The sequence below is a fragment of the Pagrus pagrus genome (genome assembly GCF_965226575.1).
Source record: "Pagrus pagrus genome assembly, chromosome: 6".
Taxonomy (NCBI): Eukaryota; Metazoa; Chordata; class Actinopteri; order Spariformes; family Sparidae; genus Pagrus; species Pagrus pagrus.
In genome coordinates, this window is record NC_140190.1 from 27,231,539 (window position 1) to 27,258,287 (window position 26,749).

Below are 26,749 nucleotides of genomic sequence, written 5' to 3' on the forward strand. Positions count from 1 at the left end.
TTGTAAATGTAATCACTTTTAGTTTTTGACTGTAGGTTTAAAATAACAAGCATTGTCATTGTGTCACATGGGGCTCTGGGAAATTGTGATGCACTATTTTCTGACATTTTCTAAATGCTTAATAAATTAATTTAAAAAACAGAACATTTGGATCATGGTTTGCTGCCCTCCTGTATGAACACATTCTACTGCCACAGACAATAAGTATCTCCTCACCTGCCCCCCTGGTCTGAAAACGGGTATGTCCATCCAAAAGAGGTGAAGCACTGGGGACCCTGCACCAAGGCGAACCCTGATATGACGAAACAGTAACCAGACCCCACCAGGCCGACCACAGCTGCCAACACTGACCCGCACATCTGGAGAGCAACACAGACACAAAGTGATTCTAAAGGAGAATGTGCACGTGTTTGAAAGCCTCAGTGAATGTGTGTGTGACTGTCTGTTCATTCCATAGATACGTTACTGAGGCAGCTGCTACACACACACGCACACACACAACTGCAGCTGTACATGAGGCTCAAGTGGTGTGAGCCAAGCTTACTGTTCTGACTGTTACCTAACAATGGGACCCTTGTTCAACTGTCATAGCTGGATTAGCATTAGCATTCCACCTCATAGGGACTCAGTGTTAGCTGGCTTATTGACAAATGTACAGTATTTTTCTCCAAGCGGTGAGAAAGAAAACCAGATAACAGAAACATTATGAAGAGTTACAAAGGCCCCAGAAAAGTTCTAAAACCTTCTATTTTGATTTGTCAAAAAGGAAAACAGCAACTGAAACTGAAAAAATACAGATATCAACATAAAATTAATTACAAGTAAATAGTTCATTACCTGGTATGACAAGTCAGATAGCATTATACTAATCTTGCATAAACACAGTATAAGACCCATCTACAATAGCATTATCTTAGCATTAGCTTGTTAATGTCAAATCAGTTTTTTTGGCAGACTTAGCTTAGCATAGCGTACCTTCTGTAGATTTTGAGTATTCTTGACTGTTAGGTGAGTCTCTTACCATTAAGCTTTCATTCCAGCAGCAGCTACATTTCCCCAGAGTGATGAAGACCACAGCTGGAATCAGCATCTGGAAGCACAGGAGAGAATATTGTTCAATTGTAGACAACAGCATTTTTGTTTGTTTGTTTGTTTGTTTTATCCACTTGGTTTCATGCATGTAAAAAAAAAAAAAATGTTTTACCCGTTTTCACAAATAAAAACCAAAAAATTAAGGAACTTACAAAGATTACCTTTTTTTTCACAGCACACAGCTTTGTACCACTAATCAATTAGAATCCTTGTTAAAAGCAGCGTTGATGATTTGGCTATTACTTAAAAGACTCATTACCCAAAAAGTAAAACAACTGACACTGGTGACATGACATTGTAATGCTCCTCATACACTAGAGTCAGATGAACAGATTAAGGGTACAGTCACACATGCACTAAATTACAGATGCACGTGAGAATCCAACTTTGGTGAACTTTGATCATACGCTTGAATTTGCACATGTGTGAATATACCCTTAAACAGCAAAAAAAATGTCAATATCAGCTGCACTTAGGGCTAGCTATGTTTTGAATGGGAATGTTAGCGCATGCTAACATAGAATGTAGCGAGTCAAATAACATGACAGCAGGTAAATATACTGCACTGTAGAGTAAACAGGGTGTTGTTTTGGACTTTGCCTTGGACTGTTTGCATTCTGTGTTAACAAAATTAGGCTTAAAAGGGTCGTTGCCTGAGTGAAATCTTTGATTTGCTGTTTGATGACTAAAGGCTTATGGATTCATCCTCTTGGGACCCTAAAAACATAAAAAAAACAATGAAAATCCATCTAATAGTTGAAATATTTCAGTTGATAGAGCAGATTAAACCTGATTTTTGATTGAAACTTCTTGCACTAACTCCTGACAATACAAGAGCACACAAACAGTCTGTACTGTAAACGGTAACAGCAGCTTAGTTACACTGTAGTTGTTTGGAGAGCGTCAATTCTACATCTGTTTGTTTCAGAGTTCTTCTCTCCTTTTTCCTCTCCTCCTCTTTCCTGTGTGGTTGTCTCTCTCCCAGCGGTCAAGGACTTTAAATCACATCCTAACAGAGGGAGGGAAGTTCCCAAGGTTTTACACACACACACACACACAGATCATAGGCATCATAACATACACATCCTGGATGGATCCTTCAGCAGGGGCAGTGAGAGGAGGACTGACAACACAGAGGGAAGTGCACAGCGAGAAAGGAAAGGAGGAAAGAGGAGGGAGGAAGAGCAAGGGCGAGAGGAAAGGAGGGAGCTAAAGATAGATTTCTCTCGGGGGGGTTCAGTTTGCTCTTTGACTCTCTGGTGTTCTCACATAAAGAAAGGAAAAGAGGAAAAGCCCAAAGAGGAAAAAATAAGACGGACAAAGGAAACACAAACGTAAAGTCATTTATGATAATCTCTACATGTGCTTGCAGAAAGAATCTTTCTCCTCACAAGAGGCTAACCCAAACACATATTCATCATTCTGAGTAGTCCTAACACGTGAGACAGGTTTTATTTCTCTCATCTGAAGTAAAGCTTGCAAGTAATGAAGTAATTACATGCTGTCAATGTGTTGCTGTTTGATGTTAACACAAACTCAACACTTCCTCCTTAGTTCACATTGTGCATAATCGCCCTCACTTTTATTGTGAAACATCTGCAGGAAGTGTCATTTAGGGCATGAAAGGAACATTATCTCTCATAACTCAAATGGACTTAATAATTCCTCTGGTCATTGTTCTACATCCTGTCGTGGTCTGGGACTGCTTGGCCTCACACTCCTGTGCTGAATCATCAGCTCTATAAATAAAACTTTCTAACAATGACACACTACAGCACTAAAGTGTGCAGATTATGGCATCTATTTCCGTTACAATAATATTAAGATATTCTAAGCAATTTCTTCCTCTTTCCTGTACAGGCTATAAACAAACCATGAAATCATCTAAATATTTTAGAAAGTGAAGGTTTATGTACCCAACACAAGTGTTCTGCTGGTCAACAAGGTTAATCTTGTGTGGGTAAAATACAATCTCTCCTCTGTTCCTCCTTAAAACCAAACTAAAAGAACAGCTCAATTCTGCTCAGTGGGAGCATAAACCCATCAGATCAGCGGCATGTAGAGCAGACGGATTAATTATGAATTCACACAACACTCCATTGTTCCCAACGAACAACTGCAAACACACTCAGCCTGAATGGTGTTAAAGGGGAAACAAGTGACATTCAATAATCTTTCAGGTCTGAAATTCAGGGTTTTTAGGAGTCAAAAGCTTAACCTGTGTACAGATGTTGATAGATCAAATGGAAAAAAGCAGACTGAAAGCGTATATGAGCTTGAAAACTGAGGGGAAAAGGTTAAAAAAGGCCAACATAATGGCACACAGTGTGTCTACATGTATCAGCGTCTGTCTCTGTTAACACTGAATAGGGAAGGAAGGAATGAAGGAAGGGGGGTTGATCATAGTTTTCAGTGAATGTGGCTTTAAGAAGCTGCTCTCAGTGGAGAGTTTTAGCATCACATGGCTCAAAAACAGTCAAAGAATCTCTTTGACTGTCTGTCTGTCTATAAACAGCGGTTAAGACAATTACTCGCCTTGGTTCCAGATGAAAAGTGAATTTCATACTTTTAGTTTTGGTACATTTTCAGTGACCTCGATTTAAACCTCAATCCTCATTCATTTATCCTCTTCAAGCAAAATAATCCACATTATTTACTTGAAAGATGCTGCCACGTTATTACTGACACCAAAACAATCCCCTCAAGTAACCTCAACGTCTCTTACTTAATTATTGTTAATTCATTTCACAGTCACAGGTTTTATTTAGAATGAGAAAAATGATTTATCAATGACATGATGAAGTTCATACAGAGGCTGCAGTTAGATTAAATAGTGATTATTCACCTTCTCAAGTCACCGCCTTTAATATCAGCTTATTCTCCGATTTTTATGAACTTTCATCACTCACAACATGTAGAAATAATTACCAAAACCTGTCACATATATATATATTGTAAGCTTTGAGTAAATATATTTAACTTAAATTTAAACTTAAACTTAAAAATAACAACATAATAACTTCATAACAGTCTGAATCTTGTTCAAGCAGCTGAAAATGAATGGAGGGACATGCACCACATGGGAGAAGTAGTTCTAGTTTTGAATGAGATATCAGGTTTTTGGGTAAAATCGTGTCTCACACAAAGAAAAAAATATTATTTTAAAAAAAATTTTCTATCATTGTTGAGCATAAAAAACATTCAGAAAAAAAAGTAAAAAACATCATCGTAGCAATTCAACATTCTGTTTTAAAGTTGGTAAACACTTTTAAAACTGGATGAAGTTAAAGTTATCCCATGATGTTAAAATTGAGACTTGAAGAGAAGAAAACCACACCACACTGTGTCTGGCACCAAATGAAGACCTAACATCAATTGTAAAATAAAATAATGGGACTTTAGTATTTGGTTGTCCTTTCTTCTAAATATGTCACAACCAAGACCAACACCCAATGTTTCATATTCACCAGACAACTAAAGCTGAAGTCACACCACCTCCAGAATTTTCATGATGTGGCCAAATCTGAAAAGATCTTGGATCAGAATATTGTAACAGCATCAAAACCTACAGAAAACCCCCAGAAATATACCACAGGACTAACCAGAGGGCTTCAACATCATCAAAACACAAGTTCAGCTCACCAGCAGTCCGCCTCCTCCAAGTCCACCAAAGTACCAGATGAAGCTGGCCAGGCGGTCCTGCTGGATGTAGGTGATTTCCCCCATTGGAAACAGCAGCAGCAGGTTGGCGAGGATACAACAGAGGGCCAGAGGCAGCAGGGCCAGGCCCAGAGACCGGGCGAAACCCACCGAACAGCACATCGCTCACCCAGAAACACACGACCGCAAGGAGGAGAGGACAGAGCTGGAATGGACCAGGGAGAGCCAAGAAAGAGGGGAGGGAAGGGAAGGGTCAGAGCAGCTGGGGAGCCAGGAAACAAAAAAAAGTGACGAGAGCCTGCTCTGTGTGTGTGTGTGTGTGTGTGTGTGTGTGTGTGTGTGTGTGTGTGTGTGTGTGTGTGTGTGCGTGTGTGTGTGTGTGCGTGTGTGTGTGTGAGGGTGTAAGTGTTAAACAGAATCTCCTTCCTTACAGAGGGAGTTCTGCAATGACACAACAGGCACAAGGAAACACACTCGCAGGAAGGGGGCTAACCGTCAGCTCAGCCAGAAATATGTCAAATCCCACAAGAGTGTGTGTGTTTCTGTGTGTGTGTGTGTGTGTGTGTGTGTGTGTGTGTGTGTGTGTGTGTGTGTGTGTGTTTCTCACAGCCTCTTAGTCAGCAGGGCCTCACACAGAACACTAAAGAATTAATTTCCCTCAGGATGACTGAGTCACTACAACAGGGCGAATCAGTTAAATCAGTGCTTTTACACATTTGTACAGTCAATACACCCTATTATGCAAAAACTATGTCTAAACCAGGGCTGTTATCAATTATTGATCTTTGTTTTCTGTAAGATGTTGGAAAGACAAATTGTGTGTCACAGTTTTTCAGAGCCCCAGGTGGCATCTTTAATTTGCTTATTTTGTCCAGACAACTACACAAAGGAAGACAAAAACTGACTGTTTAAGTACTACAGTAACCTCTGCTACACTCATACTATTATATCACTTCATCATTTCATTTACTAGATGAAGATCCATATTCCTGTTAAGACTTTTTGGTGTGCAATAAGCACAGGGGTAGAAGAAGTATTCATTTTCATCATTTACCTTGAAAAGCAGCACATTTTAATTCATAAAACACTCTATTACAAGTGGTGGAATGTAACAATGTAACAATACATTTACTCAAGAACTTGTACATGAACTTGTAAATTGTACAATTTTGATGTACTTTTAGTTTACTTAGTTCCATTTTATGCTATTTTATACTTCTCCACATCATTTCAGAGGCTTATAATGTACTTTTTACTCAGACCGCTGTAGTTAGTAGTTAACTTGCAGACAGAAATCATTAATCAAAAGTATACATTCGATAAATATGTATGATGTATTACTAGAATACATTAAACTATACTCAGCAGTATATAAGTACGTAAAAAGAGCTCCACTTTTACCAGCTGTAACTTTAAAATGATGATGAACACACAAATGCACCAATGGTTATAATCCAGTAATATGATGAATATCATTCTGAACAGTGCCAGTCTGCATAATGACTACTTTCACTTGTGGCACTTAAATGTAATTGTAATTCTTTGCATTCATATAAAAATGGCAAGATATGCTGTAGTTATTTAGATCTGGATTGAAGTATATAGGCTTCAATAAGATTTAAGATGTTTTCATTTTCCTGCATATCATTTTAATGCACACAGATGAAAACATAAAACATGTCAAAAGCAGAGGTTTTCTCCAGACTGCAACATTAATGAATTTGGAAACATCTTTTAAACATTTTGGATCTGATTGGTCTGATCCACAAAGTGCCCATAGGCAAGGCTGCCTCTTTCTAGGTCAGGATGATACAACAGCTCAGCAGGTCTATGTGGGGCAATAGGGCACAACATGACTCCTAATAGTGCTGTGTCAGAAACACTCTGTATGTATACATATGTGTGTTTCAGGGGCTCAGCATGTTGTGAGCTGCTTTATAATCCAGCTAGAATGCAGCACATCCAGATAAAGTGCGCTGTAAACTGGAGTCGGCCACTAACAAGCTGCTTCAACCAGGTTAATTAAGGCAGATTATGTAAAACAGAGTGTGTTTGGGTGACAGAACACATGGCTCTTTATAGGAGTGCACGGTTGGTACCAGGTTGGGTTTGGAGCTGTAAGGAGATCAATGAAACAAAGTCCAACATGGAGAGATTTGTGCCGAAGTAGAATCCTGTTTGAGCTTCCTGCTCCAGGCTGCAAGTGGTTTACAAGCTGTTTATCAACTTCAACATCCCGTCTCACACAACTCAAGCCACTAGACTGTAATTCAATTCATGCCGTCTGTGTCTGTATTTATCTCGTCTCTTTGCTACTTTGAGGGAAAGCAGGGTGTTTCCCAACAGCTAAAAATTCCCTAAAAGATAAAGCTCATCCAGCTTGAAAACATGAAGTACAATAGATGCTTTTTTTTCCATGTGCCACATCAAGATCATATGTCCTTGGAGTTGTGCCAGTGGAAAAGGCCATGTTGTCATCAAAATCAAAAGCACTTGCAGAGTTGAATGCAGTGATGTCATTTTTGCACGGCTGACATTTTGGTTTGCTCAGTAAATGTAAATGATTTTTGATGGTGGTACTAGAGAAAAAATCGTGTCGACATTTTTCCTGCAAATTATTTAAGGATTCGCCTTCTGCGGACATAAAATCTCTAGTTGTTAACATGTTTTACAAGTGTATTTTACATTTCTTACAGCAGTGCAAAGAATGATTATTAGGAATCATCATTTGGGGATCCTAAATATCCACACATACTAGTCCTTTTTGAGACATCTTGTTCTGCCAGGACCCCTTGTCCTCTATATCACCCCCCTTTCTTTCTCTCCTGCTTTTCTTGTCTCTCTCCACAGAACATAATGAAGAGTGAAGGGTCATTACGATCATCAGGTTCAGAAGAATCTGCAGACGATTATGAATCATGAACAGAGAAACCTTGAGAATAAAGCATTTGAAAATAGATTTAATGTATTTGTCATTTATATTAATGTATAAAATCATGAATAGAGCAGCATATTTCAAAGATCATTTGAAATACATACTGTTAAGTCAGTTCAATTCCAATGACAGCAGAAACAAATATACTTTAAAATGTAGGATGTTGATTGACTTGATTGACAACACATTATTACATTCTTACATTATCTGAACTGTGTTTGTTTTGTAAAATGTCGCCCAGACGAAAACTAAACTTTTATTAAGGGAGGAGGGTTTTGTATATAAACACAAGATTAGCAGCAACTAATTACAGGGACTGAAGCGGGTGATTATCTCAACCGAAAGACTGCGTTGAGGAAAGGCATCTTTGGTATGTAATACAGTGTTACACAAAGATATGATTTCCTGTTTCATTCAGCAACAAGACCAAAAACATTAATGCGTAAAATCAATGTTTACTGTGAATAATGTCACAGTCAAGTATTCATAGTCCTCCTGCGCTGCATGTCAGAAAGCTTTGTGATCAACTTATCAACAGGAAACAGAAGAGGAGTCATGTACTGTATGCCTAGTATCCATGTGCACATCCATCCCCTCTGGGGTCTGATCCTGCCCAGAGCACCGATGGGTGATCAGCTTGACTGACGGATGAGCTCCACCAATCCCCCACTGTGATGATCTGTCCCCGCCCAAACTGAGACCTTTTGTGGCCTGTGTGTTTGAATGAAAAGATAAATGAAAACAAATAATAAATAAAAAATAAAAAACACTGTGTCAATTATTATCTTATTTACCGTAAACGTAATTATCCAATGTGTCATTAGCATGCTGAGATCATGAGATGAAGACTTCCGGTTGGACTCTGGCTTTTGTAGTAACAGAAAGTTCAGGGCCTGAACAGATATTTGGTTCCTTAAATCTGATTTGTTCATTAAAGAATGAATGATGTTAGAGCCATGAGTCTGAATAACTTAATCTAAGGCGAGACCTTGTGAGCGAGTCTGTAGTCCACACACAGGCCAGAACTCTGTGCAGAGGCTCGCAATGTCTTCACTGGTTAGTTTGAAACATGAATAGATTAGGGCAGTAAGGAAGAACGGGTTAATTTCATTTTTTAATTTCATTTTTCTATGACTGAAACCTTGAAGTAATATTATTAAAATACATTAATAAGACTCAATTTGAGGAGGTCAGCATTCTACAGCTTATTCATTAAAGGGGCGACATGTTTCAATGGAAAATCTACACTTCGTTGAGGCATTTATTTTAAGAAAAGACCACCTTTTATCTTGAGAATTGTGCATATAAGCCTCTTCACTGCATTATACATTGTGTGCTACTGGGCTTTATGCAAAAGAACCGACAATGAGGGTTGTGCTGGTCCTCCAGAATGAACAAAGGTAATAAGTTCATAGCAGGAGGTGTGTGGGAGTGAAAGTGTGATAGAAGCTGAACACAAAACATGTTCTTACTCTTCAGAAAGGCCAGAGAGCAGGCTAAAGCCAGCAAGAACGATTTACAGGGGAGGGAAGAGGAACTAATGACAACATCCTGTTTGCAACAGGAAGTAACAGCATTTATGGGAACAACGGTCTAATACCAGTAATTTAAGAAAACCAATTGTTTCACCCGTGGTATCACGTGTTTATGGCCGTACTACACATCAATATAACGATTTATGTAGAACATTAACTTTTGAGGAGGTTACATGTAGCACCTTTTAATTATAGAATATAGCATCCATGAAACAACTATTTTGGTAATCAGTCAATAGTTTTGGTCATTTTTCAAGCAAAAACATCATATATTTGCTGGTTCCAGCTTCCTAAACATGTTGATTTGATTTGATTTTGAGGACTTTTCTTTGGCATTTATGATGGGAAATGAAGAATCTTTGGGGTTTGGACTGTTGCTTGGACAAAATGGAAAAATTGTAAGCATTTTTCACATTCAGTGGACAAAATGACTAATAGATTAATCGTGAAAATAATCGCTGGATTAATCAAGAATGAAAATAAACCTAAATTCTATTAATGAATGAATGAGAGAAATGTATGCCTTCTGGAAGTAATGCAAACGTATCATGTAAAAAATCCCATGCAGCTATACTGCTTATTGTGTAAATAAAAAACGTACCTGTGATTGGCCAGTTGACTTTGTGGCCCCGTCTTCTCAGCTCTTCAGCTACCTGCTGGTCGACCCCCTCCTCCAGATTAACCGACCACTGATCAGCTTGACACACAGAAGGTTTGATCAGAATATGATTTTGATCTTTTGAAAAAATGCTTTACATATGTAGGGCAAAATACACTGTCTGTCACAAAACTCCCATACATCTCCTGCACAAATGAAGATATGGTTTACAATGTCATTTAATCTAACTGTAGTGAGAGTAGAGTTCATCCAACCACTATCCTTCCATATGATGAAGTACACGGCTTCACCTGCTATCGCTAATAGCACATGAATGTTGGTATTTAATTGCAGTCTAATTACATCAATCTAATGTAAGGTAATATACATAATGTTTATACTAACTTAATTACTATGCTTTCTTTTTGTGACTGTACAGAATCTGTGTGTGTGTGTGTGTGTGTGTGTGTGTGTGTGTGTGTGTGTGTGTGTGTTTGGGAGGGGGCATACTTTTGTTGTCATATGCTACATAAACTCTCGGTGCGTCCAGAGCTTGTTGAGGATTCATCCCAAACTCCAACATGTTCAACAAAACCTAAACACAAGAGCGAGACGTTACACTCGAGGTATATTCCAGTTATTTCGACAAAGACTAAAACCAAAAATGTGTGTTTCCAATTAGAATTTTTCCAATACCTGATATGGTCTGACTTTAAACTAAGCAGTGGAAACTTATTTAAAATCAGACAAATTTTAGATTAATATTCAAAAACAAAAGAGATAAAATAAATAAACACACTGTTAGGGACACTTCACTCTCCACCTCAGTCTCTTCTCGATTACAGCGTACCTGGACGTGTCCTTGTGGTTGCATGAAGGCCCCCATCACCCCCAGTGCAGCGAGGAGTCGAGGTTTTTGTGATTTGGTTGCAGACTCAGTGAGGAGTGCAGGTATTATGGTGTGATATGGCCGCTTCCCCCCAGCAACACAGTTAACATGGTTACGACGCAGAGTAAAGCTGGCACCACGGTTCTGTGAGATTTTACACAATGATACACACCAGAAATCAACCTTACACATGTTCTCATTTAGTTCCATGTTCCTTTGTTTTAGCGCCTTTCTGGAAAACAATCTGCTAATTTTACTTTTACAGTGGAGAAACTCTATGTAAATGAAGTTTATTCCATGATGTCATGTTATGTCATTTTTTATGTCCAGTCCATGATTTAAATAAATATTTCCATGGTGGCACCAGACACATATTTACATAGACACACACAAAGCACAAGCACATTATACATTCTTGCTCTTATGTAATATTAGGAGGCAAAACAGGAGCATAAACTAGGAAAATTCATGACCACTTGCCATCAGATAGTCCCACACATACACTGCACATCTAGTATCACAATGGACTTTTATTCTTATTCGTCAACTCCAATGAAGTTGCATCTACTGTGTGGCGATTATAACCCTGATTTTAGAAAAGTTAGTATGCTGTGTAAAAGATGAATAAAACTGATATATGCTATTCCCTTTTCTACACATACTCTGAAAAAAACTGAAAACAGCACAAAGACAATGTAATAATGTTTTACTTCATCGCTGATTATTGTTAATATATGATCATTCTGAATTTGATGCCAGAAACACGTTTTAAAGAAGTTGGGACGGGAGCAGCAAAACACTGGGAAAGTTGTGTAATGCTCCGCAAACACCTGTTAGGAACATCCCACAGGTAAACAGGTGCATTGGTAACAGGTGGTAGTATCATGATTGGGTATGAAAGGGGCATCCTCGAAAGGCTCAGTCGTTCTCAAACATTGATGGGGCGAGGCTCACCAGTTTGTGAAACACACGATTGCTAAGCTGTTGACAGTAAATACAGCGTCTGGGCTGTAGACAACACACACACCACAGCTACCTCACATGCACTCAAACACACACTCATACCCTCTCTCTGACCCCTCATACCTGTAGCGAGAACCCACAATCCTTAGGGACCAGCCCGCTTCCAAACCCCATATAGGTGCTGTTGACAAACGAGCAGGCGTTGCCCTGGCTGTCAATCACACAGAAATACACCGTGTCACTTCCTGTCATCAGGCCAGGCTCCAAGTCTTCCATAGCCCTACAGATACACACAGAAAAAAACAAAAAAATAAGCACAAACCCTCAATGTTGTCGCTGTTTTTTATGTGTTGTTATGAAAACAAATATCTAAGAAATGAGGAGAAGGAACTTAAAATAAAACTCTACTTGATGTTGTTGAAAATGTTGATCTGTTATTTTTTCTTTGTTAAGCATGTTTGTGCAGCAAACTCTGAAGTTTTCCTTGCACTGAAAGTGATGAATAATAGGATTATAAATGTAATATTTTATTACACATAGGAAAATAAAGCTCCTAAAAAGAAGAACAAGGCCCCAACTGCCAACCCCGCATAGTGGAAGCATAGCCTTTCACTTACGTAAGCTTTATAACCCTGCCCTCTCACAGCACTGTCCATGTTTCAACCATAACAAACAGCTCTTCAGCCTGTACTGTCATATATCACCAATAAACCATATGCCGAACTAGGTTCAAAAATATCCTTGGGTGTTGGCTGAGATCTCTAATGTAAATACAGATTTTATGGTAACCAGATTATTAAACTTCATGTAAAAATAATTTATAATTTCCTGCTTTCACCAGATTTGACTGTGAGGACAATTTTACAAGACCAACAAAATTTCTTGTTTGTGTTAATAGGAGACGTTAAGTAAAAATTAATATTAAATTCTGGTAGAATCATTAAGGTTGAGTTTGGTTGCAGGACGACACCCTCAGTAATTTCCATTACTGATTATTAAAACATAAAACATCAGCAACAGCAGGATTAAGCATGAGAACATTATGCTGTTTTATACTTTTACAGTCTGTTTGTCTTTGTCTTACAACTGATAAAGAAATAAAGTTCAAAGTCTACAGCACTGACCAGTAAACACACATTGCTGCCAAAATAGACACACATAGCAGACAGACGCAGCAGCAGAGGAGGGGCCGTGGCATGAAGGGATGGACATTAAAGTCGGAGGGATGTAAAAGTCTGCAGTCCTATCTTAAGTCAACACAGCCCGACTGGCACACACTGGTACGAATAGACACACACACACACACACACACACACACACACACACACACACACACAAAAACACACACACCTGTCCATGGAGATGCGCTGTGCTCGCTGTTGGCTGTAGCTCTTGTCCAGTAACGTTTCCAGAGGGATGGTCACATGTTCTGGGTCGCTCAGGTAACGCAGAGCATCTGCTATCGTCAGGCGCACAGCCTCCACCAATACATGGATGTAGTCAGGGCTGTTGTGGCCTAAAGCTACAACCACACACACACACACACACACACACACAAACACATACATACACATAACCACAGGAGAACAACACTTAGATTTCTGGAATGCAAATAAAATTTCATGATTTGTATTTTTTGTGTGACTTTTTGTTGTGCCCACTTGAAGCAGTAGAGTAAAGATGACAGCTACTTTACAAAAGTACAAATAAATAAAAAAATTAATTGATATATCAGTTGGTTAGCATTATAGCAATTATGGTACGTCCATTTCATGTAATTAAGTGGATGCCAAGGAGATTATGTTTTCACCAGTGTCAGTTTGTTTGGGTCGTTGGTTCGTTTGTCAGCAGGATTACACAAAAACTACAGAATGAATTTCCACAAAACTTAGATGGAGGATGGGTCTTGGCCCAGAATAGACCCTATTACCTTTTGGTGCGGATCTGGACAAAGGGATGGATTCAGGAATTCTTTCTCACTTTCTTTAAATTAATTTTAATTTCTCAGGGAATAATGCATGGATCTTGATCAAATAATCAGGCCTATCTAATGGCTGGTATCTATAAGTGAGTAGAATTTGATGCAGATATGGGTGGTTTAAAGTTTAGGGTTAGTGAGTTTGATATTGGATTAGGCTTGATTGAATTAAAGGGGACTGTTGGGGCTTAGTAGAGTAGTAGTGGTAGCAGTAATAGTAGTTTTCTTTTCTTATGACTGTCACTAAAGATATTGGACACTTTGCTCTGATTGCTGTGTTTGTTATCACTTCCAAGAGATCAGTTTTGAATCAGTTTGTTCAAATAAACAGTGTCACAAAGGTATCAGAAAATGTTTCTTTTGGTGTAGTCACTCGAGTGTTTGTTGCTCTGACAGGTTTGAGGGGGATTTCGAGTCCAAGATGAATCAGATTGAGTGTAAGACGTCTGAGTCCTGTCTGATTCATGTCCTGCGTCTCCAGAAAGTGAGTCAGCTGTCACTGGCACTGTGTTGGTGTCCTGAGTCAACATTCCAGAGCTGCCCAGGCTGTGGAGACTGGCTCCTAATTAATGAGTGAAAGTAGCTTGGGGCATTCCTCTCCTAGCCAATCAGGGTTTGACGACGGCCTTTTGTGATGGCTGCAGAGGTGGGCAATGCCCCCCAGGTCAGTCTGATTATCATTCTGTTCTTGACCTCATCCAAACAGATTGTCAGCCAGAAACTCTGCTCCGTTTAGGCCCTGTTGAGGTTTCTTTGCTGCCCTTGTTTTTTCTAGTTGAGGGAAATTGTTTGCATTCTGCAACCTGAGAGACCAACAAAAGTCAACATCAACTCAGGGCTCTGCTTATTTGTGCAATACTGTTGCTTGTCATTCAATAGCCTGGCACCTGCAGGTTTCTTTTGTTTTCTGTCTTCACTGAACCTCTTGATACACGAACCCTTACACACTTTCAGTTTTTTCCCATTTTATTTTGTTGGGGACTTAAGAGGCAGTAAAATAAGTATATTTCAGTGTCATTATTCCCTAAAGAGGAAAATAAAAACAAGACTTTATGGTTGAGTGAAAAGTGTTTTGCTATTTCTTCTATTAAGTGATTTCTGACTCATTCACATAACCAGATTATTATCTATATTTGAGATTCTTCAGTATGACGTCTTAATGCAATGCATGTCAGTGAATACCTTTGAGGGGGAAGTTCTCCAGGATGTTGAGTAGCAGCAGGGCAGCCAGTCCCTGACTGTTAGGAGGAGGCTCCCACAGACACACTCCCTGAACAAACAACAGTCATTACCTCTGCTGACCGTGTTATCAAAAATACAGATTCGATACGCCTCCACCGCCGCTGACCCCACCTTATAGTCTGTGCTTATGGGGGTGATGACCTCACTGTCATGGCTGCTGAGGTCATCCAGGGTCATAACTCCTCCATTTTGGTTGATGACATCAACGATGGCTTGAGACACTCTGCCCTGATAGAAAGCTGGTTTGCCAAGTTCACCCAGCTCCTGTCGATACATCAATCAATCAATCAATCAATCAATCAATCAATCAATCAATCAATCAATCAATCAACAGTTAACTGTTATCTTACATTCTTACATCCATGGGAGAAAACCCAAAAACATTTAACATTAATGTTTGCATGACTTAATACCACACAAGTTTAACCTGAAATATAAGCAGGTGATGTGTTTGCTTTTGTGTATATCTCCCAGTTCAGTCAATGTTATCAATGGAACAGGATGGTGTGTGTGAATGTGTGATTTTTCACCACAATGAAGTAACACACCGTTCTCACTGAGGAATGTGCGTTATGATGCCATGGAAACCATCCATCAATGAGGCTGAGGTCACCCCTATTGTTTCTGCTGTTTCAGGAGTGTGTGTGAGGAGTCACCATAGGCGTACTTGGCAATGTTCCTGCATTACTGCATTACTAAAGACTGAGTGTTTGATGTTGTAATACAGGACAAAATGAATGAGTGCATATTTTAATGGTGACACACAAGCACACACACGTATACACACACCCACGGTGGGGTCAGCCAACGTTCTAGTGAAGTCACACTGACAGGAAACTACAGAATGAGTGTGGTTTTATGAATATCACAATGTCCACACACAGACAAACAATCATGGTCTCACATTCACATACTGTAAGTAACAATGTGCCAACAGATTTAAAATAGTTATGTCAATACATCAACATTATGTTTCAAAGAATACTCTAAAGCACTTAAATGGAAATGTTCAAAGTGTCATCCATCCATTTTTTTGCTATGACTCTTGTCAGAGTCAGAACTACATTTCAGTGTATTATACTATAAGAGGCTCAATTCATTTAGAGACATAACATTTAAAATGAATTCCACTGTAGCTGACTAAAGCAGAAGTCTTAACACAGGATCTCTGCTGAGCCGTCATATTTGACCCTTAAATGTTCTCAAATGAAATGATTTGTTCCATTACTTCTATACTGCCTGAAGTACAGTAATACTTTCGTAATACTCTCTATGTACTTAGGCATAGTGGTACTTTTAGCTAACGTCAAAGCAACGTATTGGAAAATATACATTCAATTGACCTGCTGGTGGGGCTAAATGAATAGTCCGATTCATCCTCTGGGAGCCATGGATTTATGTACAACATTTCATGGCAATGCATCCAATAATTGTGGAATATTCGCGCACATACACTTTTAACCTCTGCATAGAATAATTTATGAGAAAAGGCCGACAGTTCTGTCACAAAAGACCTTTCTCAAGACATAACAGTCACAACATGATGGTCCACAGCTGTGCCTGACGTGTGTCTATAATCACATGCAACAGCTCACCAAATCAAGATCACCATGAGCTTGCAAAGTCATACAATATCTATAACCCCTGTGTGGTTTCTAACGGTAACAGGTTTTTTTTTTATGGTGGGAAAAATGTGTCGAAACATCCATAGAAACTTTATAACCTACTACTGAAGCATAACCACTTCTGCTTGTTTATCATAGGTACCATTAAACAGTTTGAAAGTTGAATAAACTGGAACCAAGATCTGTTGGAAACTATTTTAGTGTGTGTTAAACTATGAAGAATTTGGTTGATGGCCAAGTATACAGGCTGACTGACCTCAGCTTGACTTATGCACACAGTACTGTGGACACAATGTGAGTCAGTTGATTTATTAATATCATTTCATCATGTAATATGGATATAGTTTTTACTGTTTTTAAGTTTTTCATGTAAATGCTCTAATTCTTCTGATGCATTTCTATAGTTTTACCATGCAATCCTCCATTCCTACTTCTTCCTTTCTCCCCACTCCCTCTCTTCTTTTACCATCCATCTATTATTCTCTCTGACTTCTGCCCAAATCCACCCAGTCCACCAAGCTGACTGATTCTACTATGGAAACAGTGTAACAAGTTATCAATTCTGTCTGATATCAGGCAATGTCTTCTGACCATTTCACCTTAGCGTTATCATCTCTCTGTCTGCTCTTCCTTGTCCTGTGTTCACTCCCTCCCCTTCAATCCTTCTCTCTATTTGCCTCATTTAATGTCCTTCCTTCTTGGCCCACCCCAGCACAATCTATGCTCATCCCTCCCTCTATCTGCCTTGTTTTCCTTCCATATTAAGTCCCCTAATGGGTTCAGGGTTAATTTCCTACCATGCCCCTGGATTCATCCAAGGTCTACCCATATAGAAAGGCTAAGGCAAGTTTGAAAAAGCAAACAACCTCTGAGAGGAAATGGAACCAGTGCAATGGTGTCACTGGGGTCCTACATTGTTCTGTTTGCTTCTTCTCAAAATAACACAAGTTCAGAAAAAAACCCACCCAGTGCTCCTCACATGACCTATAAACATAATTTTTTTGTGTTTTAGTTTAACATTTTTACCTTCAGGGTCTGGGCCAGGGCAGGGTTTCTGAATACTTGTCCACATTTGGGTGCATGACCATCAGTCAGCAAGTCTCCACCCAGATCCCTCCCAGCATCTCTCAGAGCAGCCACCCAGTTTGCCCAGTGGTGAGCCGCTACCTCGGCAACAGGAAACCCCACCTCTGCGAGCTCCACCGCCCCACTCAGCACCTCCTGCAAGGACAGCTAGGGAAACAGGGAGAGGAAACACGCGCTTATTACCTCACAGGAAACCTCCCTGAGCAGGAAGTGTGAGTCACTGTTTGGAGATTAAACAATATGTCAGTCTCTGAGGGTTTTCCAGGTTGAAAAAAATTTCTAATAAGATTATTAATTTATTACAGTTTCTAAAACACATTCTCACAACAAACTTTTAGTAAAGTTTTTTCTTGGTCATTTGTTTATATGTGAGTGGGCACAGCTGTTGTGATAGTAATGTAGTGCAGTGAGATCTGAAATTGAGAAAAGTGTCTCTGATTCAAAACATTTAGAGTGAGTATGCCATATTCAGAACATCTGATGCCAGTTTTTATAGTCACTGGATTTAGACAACTACAAATGTCCAACAGTTAAGTCTCTGAGATACTTAAAAAATGGATGTACAGTTTCACACTGATTGACATTTTTCAGTTTTTTATTTCACAGGTTAAAAACTCCACTTTTGTTTTTTTGTTAGAGCTGGCAATGTTATTATTTGTAATTTGTAAAGTTATGTAGCCATGTAAGAAAAGCACTTCAGGGAAATAAAAATGAAAGACGCTTTTGGGCATGTGTAATTACTCTTACTGTACATTCTAAGGGCATGTAACACCTTTTATTATTCATTTTAAAACAGGAGCTCAAACAGGTACTGGTTCCACATGCAGCCTGTGAGATCATTTCAATTTCACTGTTAAATTCTGGCTGCAACTATAGCCAATTTTGAACCAGTCTTTTATTTTTGAGGAAACTTTTAACTTTATATCAGAACGGCAAAATTGAACAATCTAGAACCGAAATCGGGGCCCCCCAAGGAGAGAACAACCAGGTCAGTGGCCCCCTAGTAGTTAAATATAAGACCCCCATTTTCGTGGACCTGTAGGAACCCTACCATAGATGGCTACGTTTATGCAGTTTGGACCAACGTTAAAGTGAATATCCACAGAGCCCAATGATAGTTTGTCCACTCATTGTTTATATCTCCTTGATTCTCATCAACTACACAGTTTAGAACACACGCAAGACTCAAGAGTTCTACTTCCACATATGTTTGTGTTAGTGGTATGTGTTAGCATGGTTCCCTTTGCAGTGTGTTTGCACATGGGTTGTTTACGTGATGTAAATAATTATGTTAGATGGCCCCGATTGGGCTATGGCCCCGATTGGGCTACCTACTTCAGACAGTTGTATCTGCTTGGGTGCAGACGCTTTTCCGCTTGCTCTCGCTTCTGCTTGCCTTTTTTCCACTATTATTCTTTTTTTTCTTCACTGAGAGATTACAGGCAGTGACTCCTGGATATTTAGAAACCACTGGGAGCATAATTTATTGGAGATAAAGTACATTGCTGGCTCATTTCAAATTTTTTTTCCGAACTCTTCAACACTTTCTGAACGAGGCCTAAGAGGTAGCACAAGCCTGTTAGCAGCTAACTAGCAAGCTAACCAGCAACAGGATGCCACCCTTCACCACTGACGATTTCCACAAACTCATGCAGAAGATCACTTTGTTGGAAACTAAAATCCACAGATTAGAAGTTAATGTGGAGGTTAACGGACTGTGTGGAAATGAAACCACTCTTCCTTTCAGCGGAAAAGAGAACGCTAACACACAGCTACCTAGCACTGATAAGAAACGGGAGAGCCGTGATCTCCGCAGTAAATCTCCACATGGAAGTCCTCCCTGGAACACTCTTGGGGCAAAGCCAAAGAAGAACTCTGCTCCTTGGAACATGGATGGAAGAATAACAGGAAGAACCGTCCACCCGGAGATCTCTGATGCTACCGGCTGGCCAGCACTACCATCCTCCTCCTCCTCTACTCCAATGCAGAGCAGGACACAGCCGTGGTCAGCTGCTAAAGGAAAGACCAACAGCAAACATCCCGTACAACAAACTATCAAAGTGCAAAACAGATTTGCTCCACTACGCCGAGATTCCGCATCTCCATCTGATGACCTGTACCACTCATCGCCACAGAGAAGGGTAAGGTCTGAACGTAAATCAGAAGCTAACAGGCCACAGGCAAAGCTAACGACTGGGCCCCAAACTCTGATTGTGGGAGATGGCACTGTTAAAGATGTGAGATTCATGTGCGGTGAAAACATGAAGGTTCTCTGTTTTCCAAAGGATATGGTTCCTGACATGACAGCGAGAATCCCTGGTATTGTTGCAGCAAATCCAACTGTCAAAAAGATCATTTTGCATACGGGGATGAATGACATTGTGAAGCAGCAGTCTGAAATGCTCAAACAAGATTTTACTGATCTGTTGAACACAGTCAGCTCCCTGGATGTTGAGGTTTTAATCAGTGGCCCCCTTCCACCAGTCAGAAGAGGTGCTGAGAGATTCAGCAGATTGATGGCACTGAACACATGGCTTTCCAAAGCATGTAATGTCCATTCTATGTATTTTTTGGACAACTTCAATTTCTTTTGGGACCGCAGACATCTTTTTAAGCAAGATGGACTCTTCCTAAATAGGTCAGGAATCAAACTGTTTATGTCCAACATATCTTTCTGCCTGCGTCACCAATCTGTTCCCTCCACCAAGGACAAGAGGCAAGACAGGCCGAAACAAACAGGAGATAATCACAAAGGAAACCGAGCACAACCCCCAGCTGAAGTGAGCTCCACTCATGACAGATGTCAGGACAAACAGGAAGAGGATTCTCTCTGTGAGGTTCAACTGTCTACACCACCCCAAACCCCACCCAGTTCACCATCTACTGTGGGCATGTTGTCGCCTTCGTCCCCCCTCATGGAGTTCACCGACCAAATGAACAAGCTGGTCATCGCTGGGACACAGTTTACCCCCCGCCCTACTGCAATTTTCTCTCCTCTCATTCCCCTGAAACACCCTCAGCCTTCGGTGAAGTTAAGACACACACCACCCCCACCCTTTTCACACAGGCATCATCCTCCCCAAGCTGATAAGAGCTCAGCACACTTAGATCTTTCTGTCTCTTACTGCTGATGTTTTATGGGTCCAGGCTCTAAAGATGTCACTCCTGACTATTCCCAGCGAAAGTCGGGGCCCAGTGTACTGGAAGCTTCTTCAGTTCATGTTATGATCGGTAATAGAAAAAGAATGTTTAAATTGCCAAGAAAGAGTGTAATGTCAAATTTAACATTCATTCCGGGTCCAGGCTACGAAGTTGATATCTTTAATGTCTTCCCCCCAGAAAAGCCGGGGCCCCTTGGAGTTCAGGTAGTCTCCTCGATTCCTGTGTTTACAGGTAATAGAAAAATGGTAAATTTGCTGAGACACAGGAAGTGCCTTAATAAATCTGCCAATCTATTAAATTTAGCTCCCATTCCTCGTCAGCCACAAACTGTCACAAAAGATTGCACAGCTGGTTTTGACTCTTTTAATTTAGCTTTATTAAACATCAGGTCTCTGGCAGGAAAATCTTTTTTAATACATGATTTTATCATCAAACACAATCTTAATTTTATGTTTTTAACTGAAACCTGGTTAGACCAAGACAACAGTGCAGCTGTTCACATTGAATCAAGCCCTCCAAACTTCTCTTTCATAAGTGAGACTAGAAAGCATAAAAAAGGAGGAGGTGTTAGTATTCTGTTTAATGAGTTACTCAAATGCAAGCAAATGTTTTATGGAAATTTTACTTCTTTTGAATATGTGGCTCTTCAGTTAAACTCATCTTCTCGGGCTATATTTCTAAACATCTACAGGCCACCTAAATACTGTACAGATTTTTTTGATGACCTTGTTGAGTTACTGTCTCTTATCTGCACTGACTTTGATTGTGTGTTAATTGTTGGTGACTTTAACATCCATGTCGACAAACCTGAGGACAGATGGACTAAAGAACTGTGTCGTGTCCTTGATAACTTTGGACTCACTCAGCATGTGATGCAGCCCACACACAACAGGGGCCACATCCTAGACTTGGTTATCTCCAAGGGTCTGAACATTCCTAAGGTTCTGGTATCTGATGTTGCTCTCTCTGATCATTACTGTGTTCTCTTTGAGAGTGATATATGTGTGTACACAAATGTTCAAACTGAGGTCGTCTCAAAGCGTTACATCACTGAAAACACCAGTGACATATTCATTGAGGCTTTCTCCTCCACACCTCCCCTCTCCAGGTTCTCCGTCAATGACCTTGTAGATCACTTCAGTTCTAAAGTTACAAATGTTATTGATGCCATTGCACCCACTAAAGTGAAGGTGGTCTCTGGTAAGAAAAAATCTCCTTGGAGAAATGCCACGCTTGTCAAAATGGAAAAAAAGGAATGCCGAAAGGCAGAGCGCAGGTGGCGCAAAACTAAGCTCCAAGTTCATTTTGACATTTATAAAGAGAGACTTTACATTTTTAATTTAGAACTGAAAAAGTCAAGGCAGTCCTTCTTTTCAGACATTATCACCAAAAACAATAATAATGCACGTGCCCTGTTTGCTACTGTCGACAGGCTAACAAACCCTCCTGTGCCAGTAGCCTCTGAACATCTATCTACCAGGGCCTGTAATGAATTTGCATCCTTCTTCACTGACAAAATTCAGAAAATTAGACAAGCGGTCTGTGCCACCGTACCTAGTACAGGAGGCGTGTTATCCATGTGTCCACCGAAAACCAACTCTAACACCATGACACAATTTGACCAAATCAATGACAAAAACCTGCAAGAGATAATACAACATTTGAAATCTTCCTCATGCTGCCTTGATATTTTACCAGCAGGGTTCTTCAAAAAAGTTTCAGACTGCATGACTCCAGATCTGCTACAGATTGTCAACATGTCTCTACTTTCAGGCGTCTTCCCCCAAGCCATGAAAACTGCAGTTATTAAACCACTCCTGAAGAAGAACAATCTAGACACATCAGTAATGAATAATTACAGGCCCATATCGAACCTCCCAATTTTAAGTAAAATCATTGAAAAAGCTGTTTTTCAACAGCTGAACAATTACTTAATAGTAAATGGCTGTTTTGATGTCTTCCAATCAGGATTTCGACCACATCATAGCACTGAGACTGCTCTAGTCAAGGTCCTCAATGACATTCATTTAAACACAGACAATGGCAAAATTTCAGTCTTAGTATTACTGGATCTCAGTGCTGCGTTTGACACAGTCGACCACAACATACTACTGGACCGACTGGAAAACTGGGTGGGACTCTCTGGTACAGCACTAAACTGGTTTAAATCCTATCTAAATGATAGAGACTACTTTGTGTCTATTGGTAATTACACATCTGAAAGGATGAAAATGACAAGCGGAGTACCCCAGGGCTCCATTCTGGGGCCTCTACTATTCAACATTTACATGCTTCCTCTAGCTCAGATAATGGAAAACAACAAAATATGTTACCATAGTTATGCAGATGACACACAAATTTACATAACCATCTCACCAGGGGACTACAATCCCATACAAACGCTAAGTAGATGCATTGAACAAATCAATGATTGGATGTGTCAGAGTTTTCTTCAGTTAAACAAAGATAAGACTGAAATAATTGTTTTTGGAGCCAAGGAAGAACGACTCACAGTCTCTGCTCAGCTTCAATCTATAATGTTGAAAACTGCAAACCAAGCCAGAAACCTCGGTGTAATAATGGACTCAGACCTGAACTTCAGCAACCACATTAAGTCAATTACAAAGTCGGCCTACTATCATCTTAAAAATATATCCAGGATAAAAGGACTTATGTCTCAGCAGGATTTAGAAAAACTTATCCATGCATTTATCTTCAGCAGACTCGACTACTGTAACGGTGTCTTTACAGGACTCTCTAAAAAATCCATCAGACAGCTGCAGCTGATTCAGAACGCTGCTGCTCGAGTCCTAACAAGAACCAAAAAAGTAGATCACATCACTCCAGTTCTCAGATCTTTACACTGGCTTCCTGTCAGTCAAAGAATAGATTTCAAAATCCTGTTGTTGGTTTATAAAGCACTGAATGGTTTCGGGCCAAAATACATTTCTGATCTGCTACCACGTTATGAACCATCCAGACCTCTGAGGTCATCAGGCTCAGGTCTGCTTTCAGTCCCTAGAGTCAAAACTAGACATGGAGAAGCAGCGTTCAGTTACTATGCGCCACACATCTGGAACAAACTCCCAGAAAACTGCAGGTCTGCTCCGACTCTCACCTCTTTTAAATCAAGGCTGAAGACCTTTCTGTTTGCCACAGCCTTTCACTGAAACAATTTTAAGTCTTTGAACTGCACTGTGACTTTTATTTTTTCTCTATTTTAGCCTACTTTCCTATTTCTTAACTTGTTTTAATGTTTTGTTTTAATGTCTATTTCTTAACTTGTTTTAATGTTTTGTTTAAATGTCTATTTCTCAACTTGTTTTAATGTTTTGTCTTAATGTATCTTAAATGTTTTACTGTAATTGTATGCGCCTGTAAAGCACTTTGAGTTGCCCTGTGTCTGAATTGTGCTATACAAATAAACTTGCCTTGCCTTGCCTTACCTGAGTGTTACATAAAACACATACCAGCACACACAGTTCTACACAGACAGATAAACAAACACACACAGAGAGTCAAACCTTGTGACTACCAAACAGCTGTACAGTATCACACCAGCATGCAGGGGCCCCGGGCACTGTGATATTCAAGGCATCAAAAGGGGAAGGAGGGGCCTCTGCAGTGTAACCACGGCCTTCCATGAAGTCCAGAGTCTGAGCTTTGGGCGAACGACCACTGAAGACACAGAGAGAGGCTCAGCTAATCATTCTGTATTATGAAGGCAATAACAACCATATCGAGAAAGAAGAGTCTCCACCTGCCGTTAATTCCTGTCACCTCTCCAGTGCTGCTGTTGTAGAACAAGCAGAAGGCGTCTCCACCAGGACCGGTGCTGACCGGCTCTGTTACAGCCAGCGCTGCCGCTACAGCAACCGCAGCATCTGCTGCATTGCCACCACGCTTCAGGATGTCTGGACAGAAATATGTGTGATCAACAAACAAAACACTGGTTGTATTTTCAGTTTTCCAGGTATCCAACTCCAAGTTTTTTTGCTCCACTCCACTCCAAAACATATCACGTATAGTTTGTGAGGTCCATAAACTAACTTCCGTTCTCCCACTTTGTATCTCAACTCTCAGAGGCACCTGCACATATGAAACAAGTACTAACATATGCAGCACCAGCTGGTTAAGTCTTTACATTTACACACCAGAGGATGTACAGACCTAAATATGAAAATAAAAATGCCTGCTGGTGGAGCATTTATAAAACCACTCTTCACTTTCAACTGCAATATTCATACCAGGTTGTCATTTAAAGGCACTGGCTGTCATGGATGAAGGGAATAATTATTCCAAAATTGATACAACTAGTATACATAGAAAATGGTTGCCAGTAATAAGATATTTGAAGTATGCTCTAGAGTTGAATGATTAGATGACTGATCGATGGCCAAAAATGAATCAGCAACTTTTTTTAATGATTAATGATTTAATGAATACTGTACTGTACTGTACTAAATATGTCACCTTGGGCTCAGGGAGGTTGTTGATGAAGGTTCTCAGTCATCCCGGTCATGGTAATTCTGTATTTTATTAATTAAGTGCTGTATTGTATGCAACTGGACTCACCTCTCATCCAAGAGGCTTCTTCAGTTGTAACTAACTGGAGGGGAGCTGCAGGCCTTTACACTGTGTGGGAGTGTCCTTACAGAGTCATTACGGACACTGTGAGCTCTGAGTTTCAGAGTTGTTAGGGCCACTTGTGGTCGTCCTTTCAATGCATGTAATATCTAGTACTAGCACAAAGTCACGTTGTTTTCCTCTTAATGAGGTTAATTCAACTCCAACTGTGAATAGTCTACTTTATACTGTTTCTATCTTTATTAGAGGTGGGCAGATTGATCCAAAAATATCCATACTTTATAATAATCATAATAAAAAGTATCCTGGCCTTTACTGACTTGGTAACTTGGCATCACCCACCCCTACTCTTCATAATGTTGTGTTTCAGGTGCTCCGGTTCTCCTTCGTGTAATGACTTTGTAACTAACGTTAGCTTGTTTGTTTGCATTAGGTTAATGAGCTACATAGAGGTGTTAGGGGGAAAGTACCAATACTGCTTTTCATGTCCTGTGTTATCTGTTACACTCTGTTACACTACAGGGTTTAACTTTCTGGCTGCTCAGACACCTTGCTGCCTGAACTCTTTGCATCTCCATGGCAACTGTTTCCAACTCACCCAGTCCGACACTTGAAGCTAACGGCTGGCTGGAGGCCACGCAGCCGTGTGAACACACCACAGGTGACCGACGAGAGGAGAAAGTCAAGTCGGTATCCATCCCGCTTCCACTACCACCGACTGCTGGCAACAACAGGGCAAAAAAACGGGACAGAGTCAAATGCGCTGAGACTTTCAGCTCCTGATCGGTTACTCGGGGATCGATTGAGTTTGGCTTAACTAGGCCGGCAGCAAAGAGAAGTGGATGACAGATCACATCGATCTGTGCTCTTGGAGATCAGCAGCAGAGATTAATACATGTCTACATTCATATATTCATCAATACATTATTACATTCCAGTTCCAAGTGTGTTTGTTTTTTTATTTTATATTTTAGGTTAGCTTTCCCACTTTTTTTCAGGACGTAAATATTCCTGATGGCTCTTGTGGGGGGCCCACCAGAAGCATTTTGCAGTTTGTCATTTTAGGCTAACAACTATTGTCAGGGGCGTGGATAGAAAACCAAGATGTCTCCTGCACAGTGATACACAAAGCCAATTGTGTTACATATTAATGATTTATTTGGTGTATGTTTGTCTTTGTCATCACACAAAGAGCAATTAATTATAAACCTTTCAAAATTGATGATTTATGATGGATTCATTGAGTAGCCCGCGTCATGACCAGACATGTTTGCATCCAGCTGATTCCTAATTTGTCTTCCTACTGGGCACTTTTGAAACATTTTGTGGTTCATCGCTATGTTTCAACCTCAGATTTCTCATATCTGTCAGCCTATAATACGCAATAAAAGACTAAC

General features: G+C 40.1%; 1 protein-coding gene across 4 annotated transcripts; it reads right to left on the bottom strand.

Annotated features, from left to right (window-relative positions):
- Positions 1-292: 292 nt before the first annotated feature.
- LOC311258871 (glutathione hydrolase-like YwrD proenzyme) lies at positions 293-26,227 on the bottom strand. Of its 4 annotated transcripts, none has more exons than XM_084355521.1 (14): positions 25,951-26,227; positions 24,526-24,679; positions 24,290-24,443; positions 17,544-17,750; positions 15,004-15,156; positions 14,833-14,920; positions 13,023-13,194; positions 11,796-11,952; positions 10,671-10,853; positions 10,331-10,415; positions 9,824-9,919; positions 4,735-4,957; positions 1,022-1,090; positions 293-359 (listed from the first exon to the last, which is right to left on the bottom strand). In XM_084355521.1, coding segments are annotated over exons 1-13 (1,773 nt in total). In that variant the 5' UTR covers positions 26,051-26,227; the 3' UTR covers positions 293-359; positions 1,022-1,089. The 4 variants fall into 4 exon arrangements, with proteins under 4 accessions (XP_084211647.1, XP_084211649.1, XP_084211650.1 ...); XM_084355523.1 differs by lacking the exon at positions 25,951-26,227 and adding an exon at positions 25,341-25,925; XM_084355524.1 differs by lacking the exon at positions 25,951-26,227 and having other exon boundaries at positions 24,530-24,621.
- Positions 26,228-26,749: the final 522 nt, after the last annotated feature.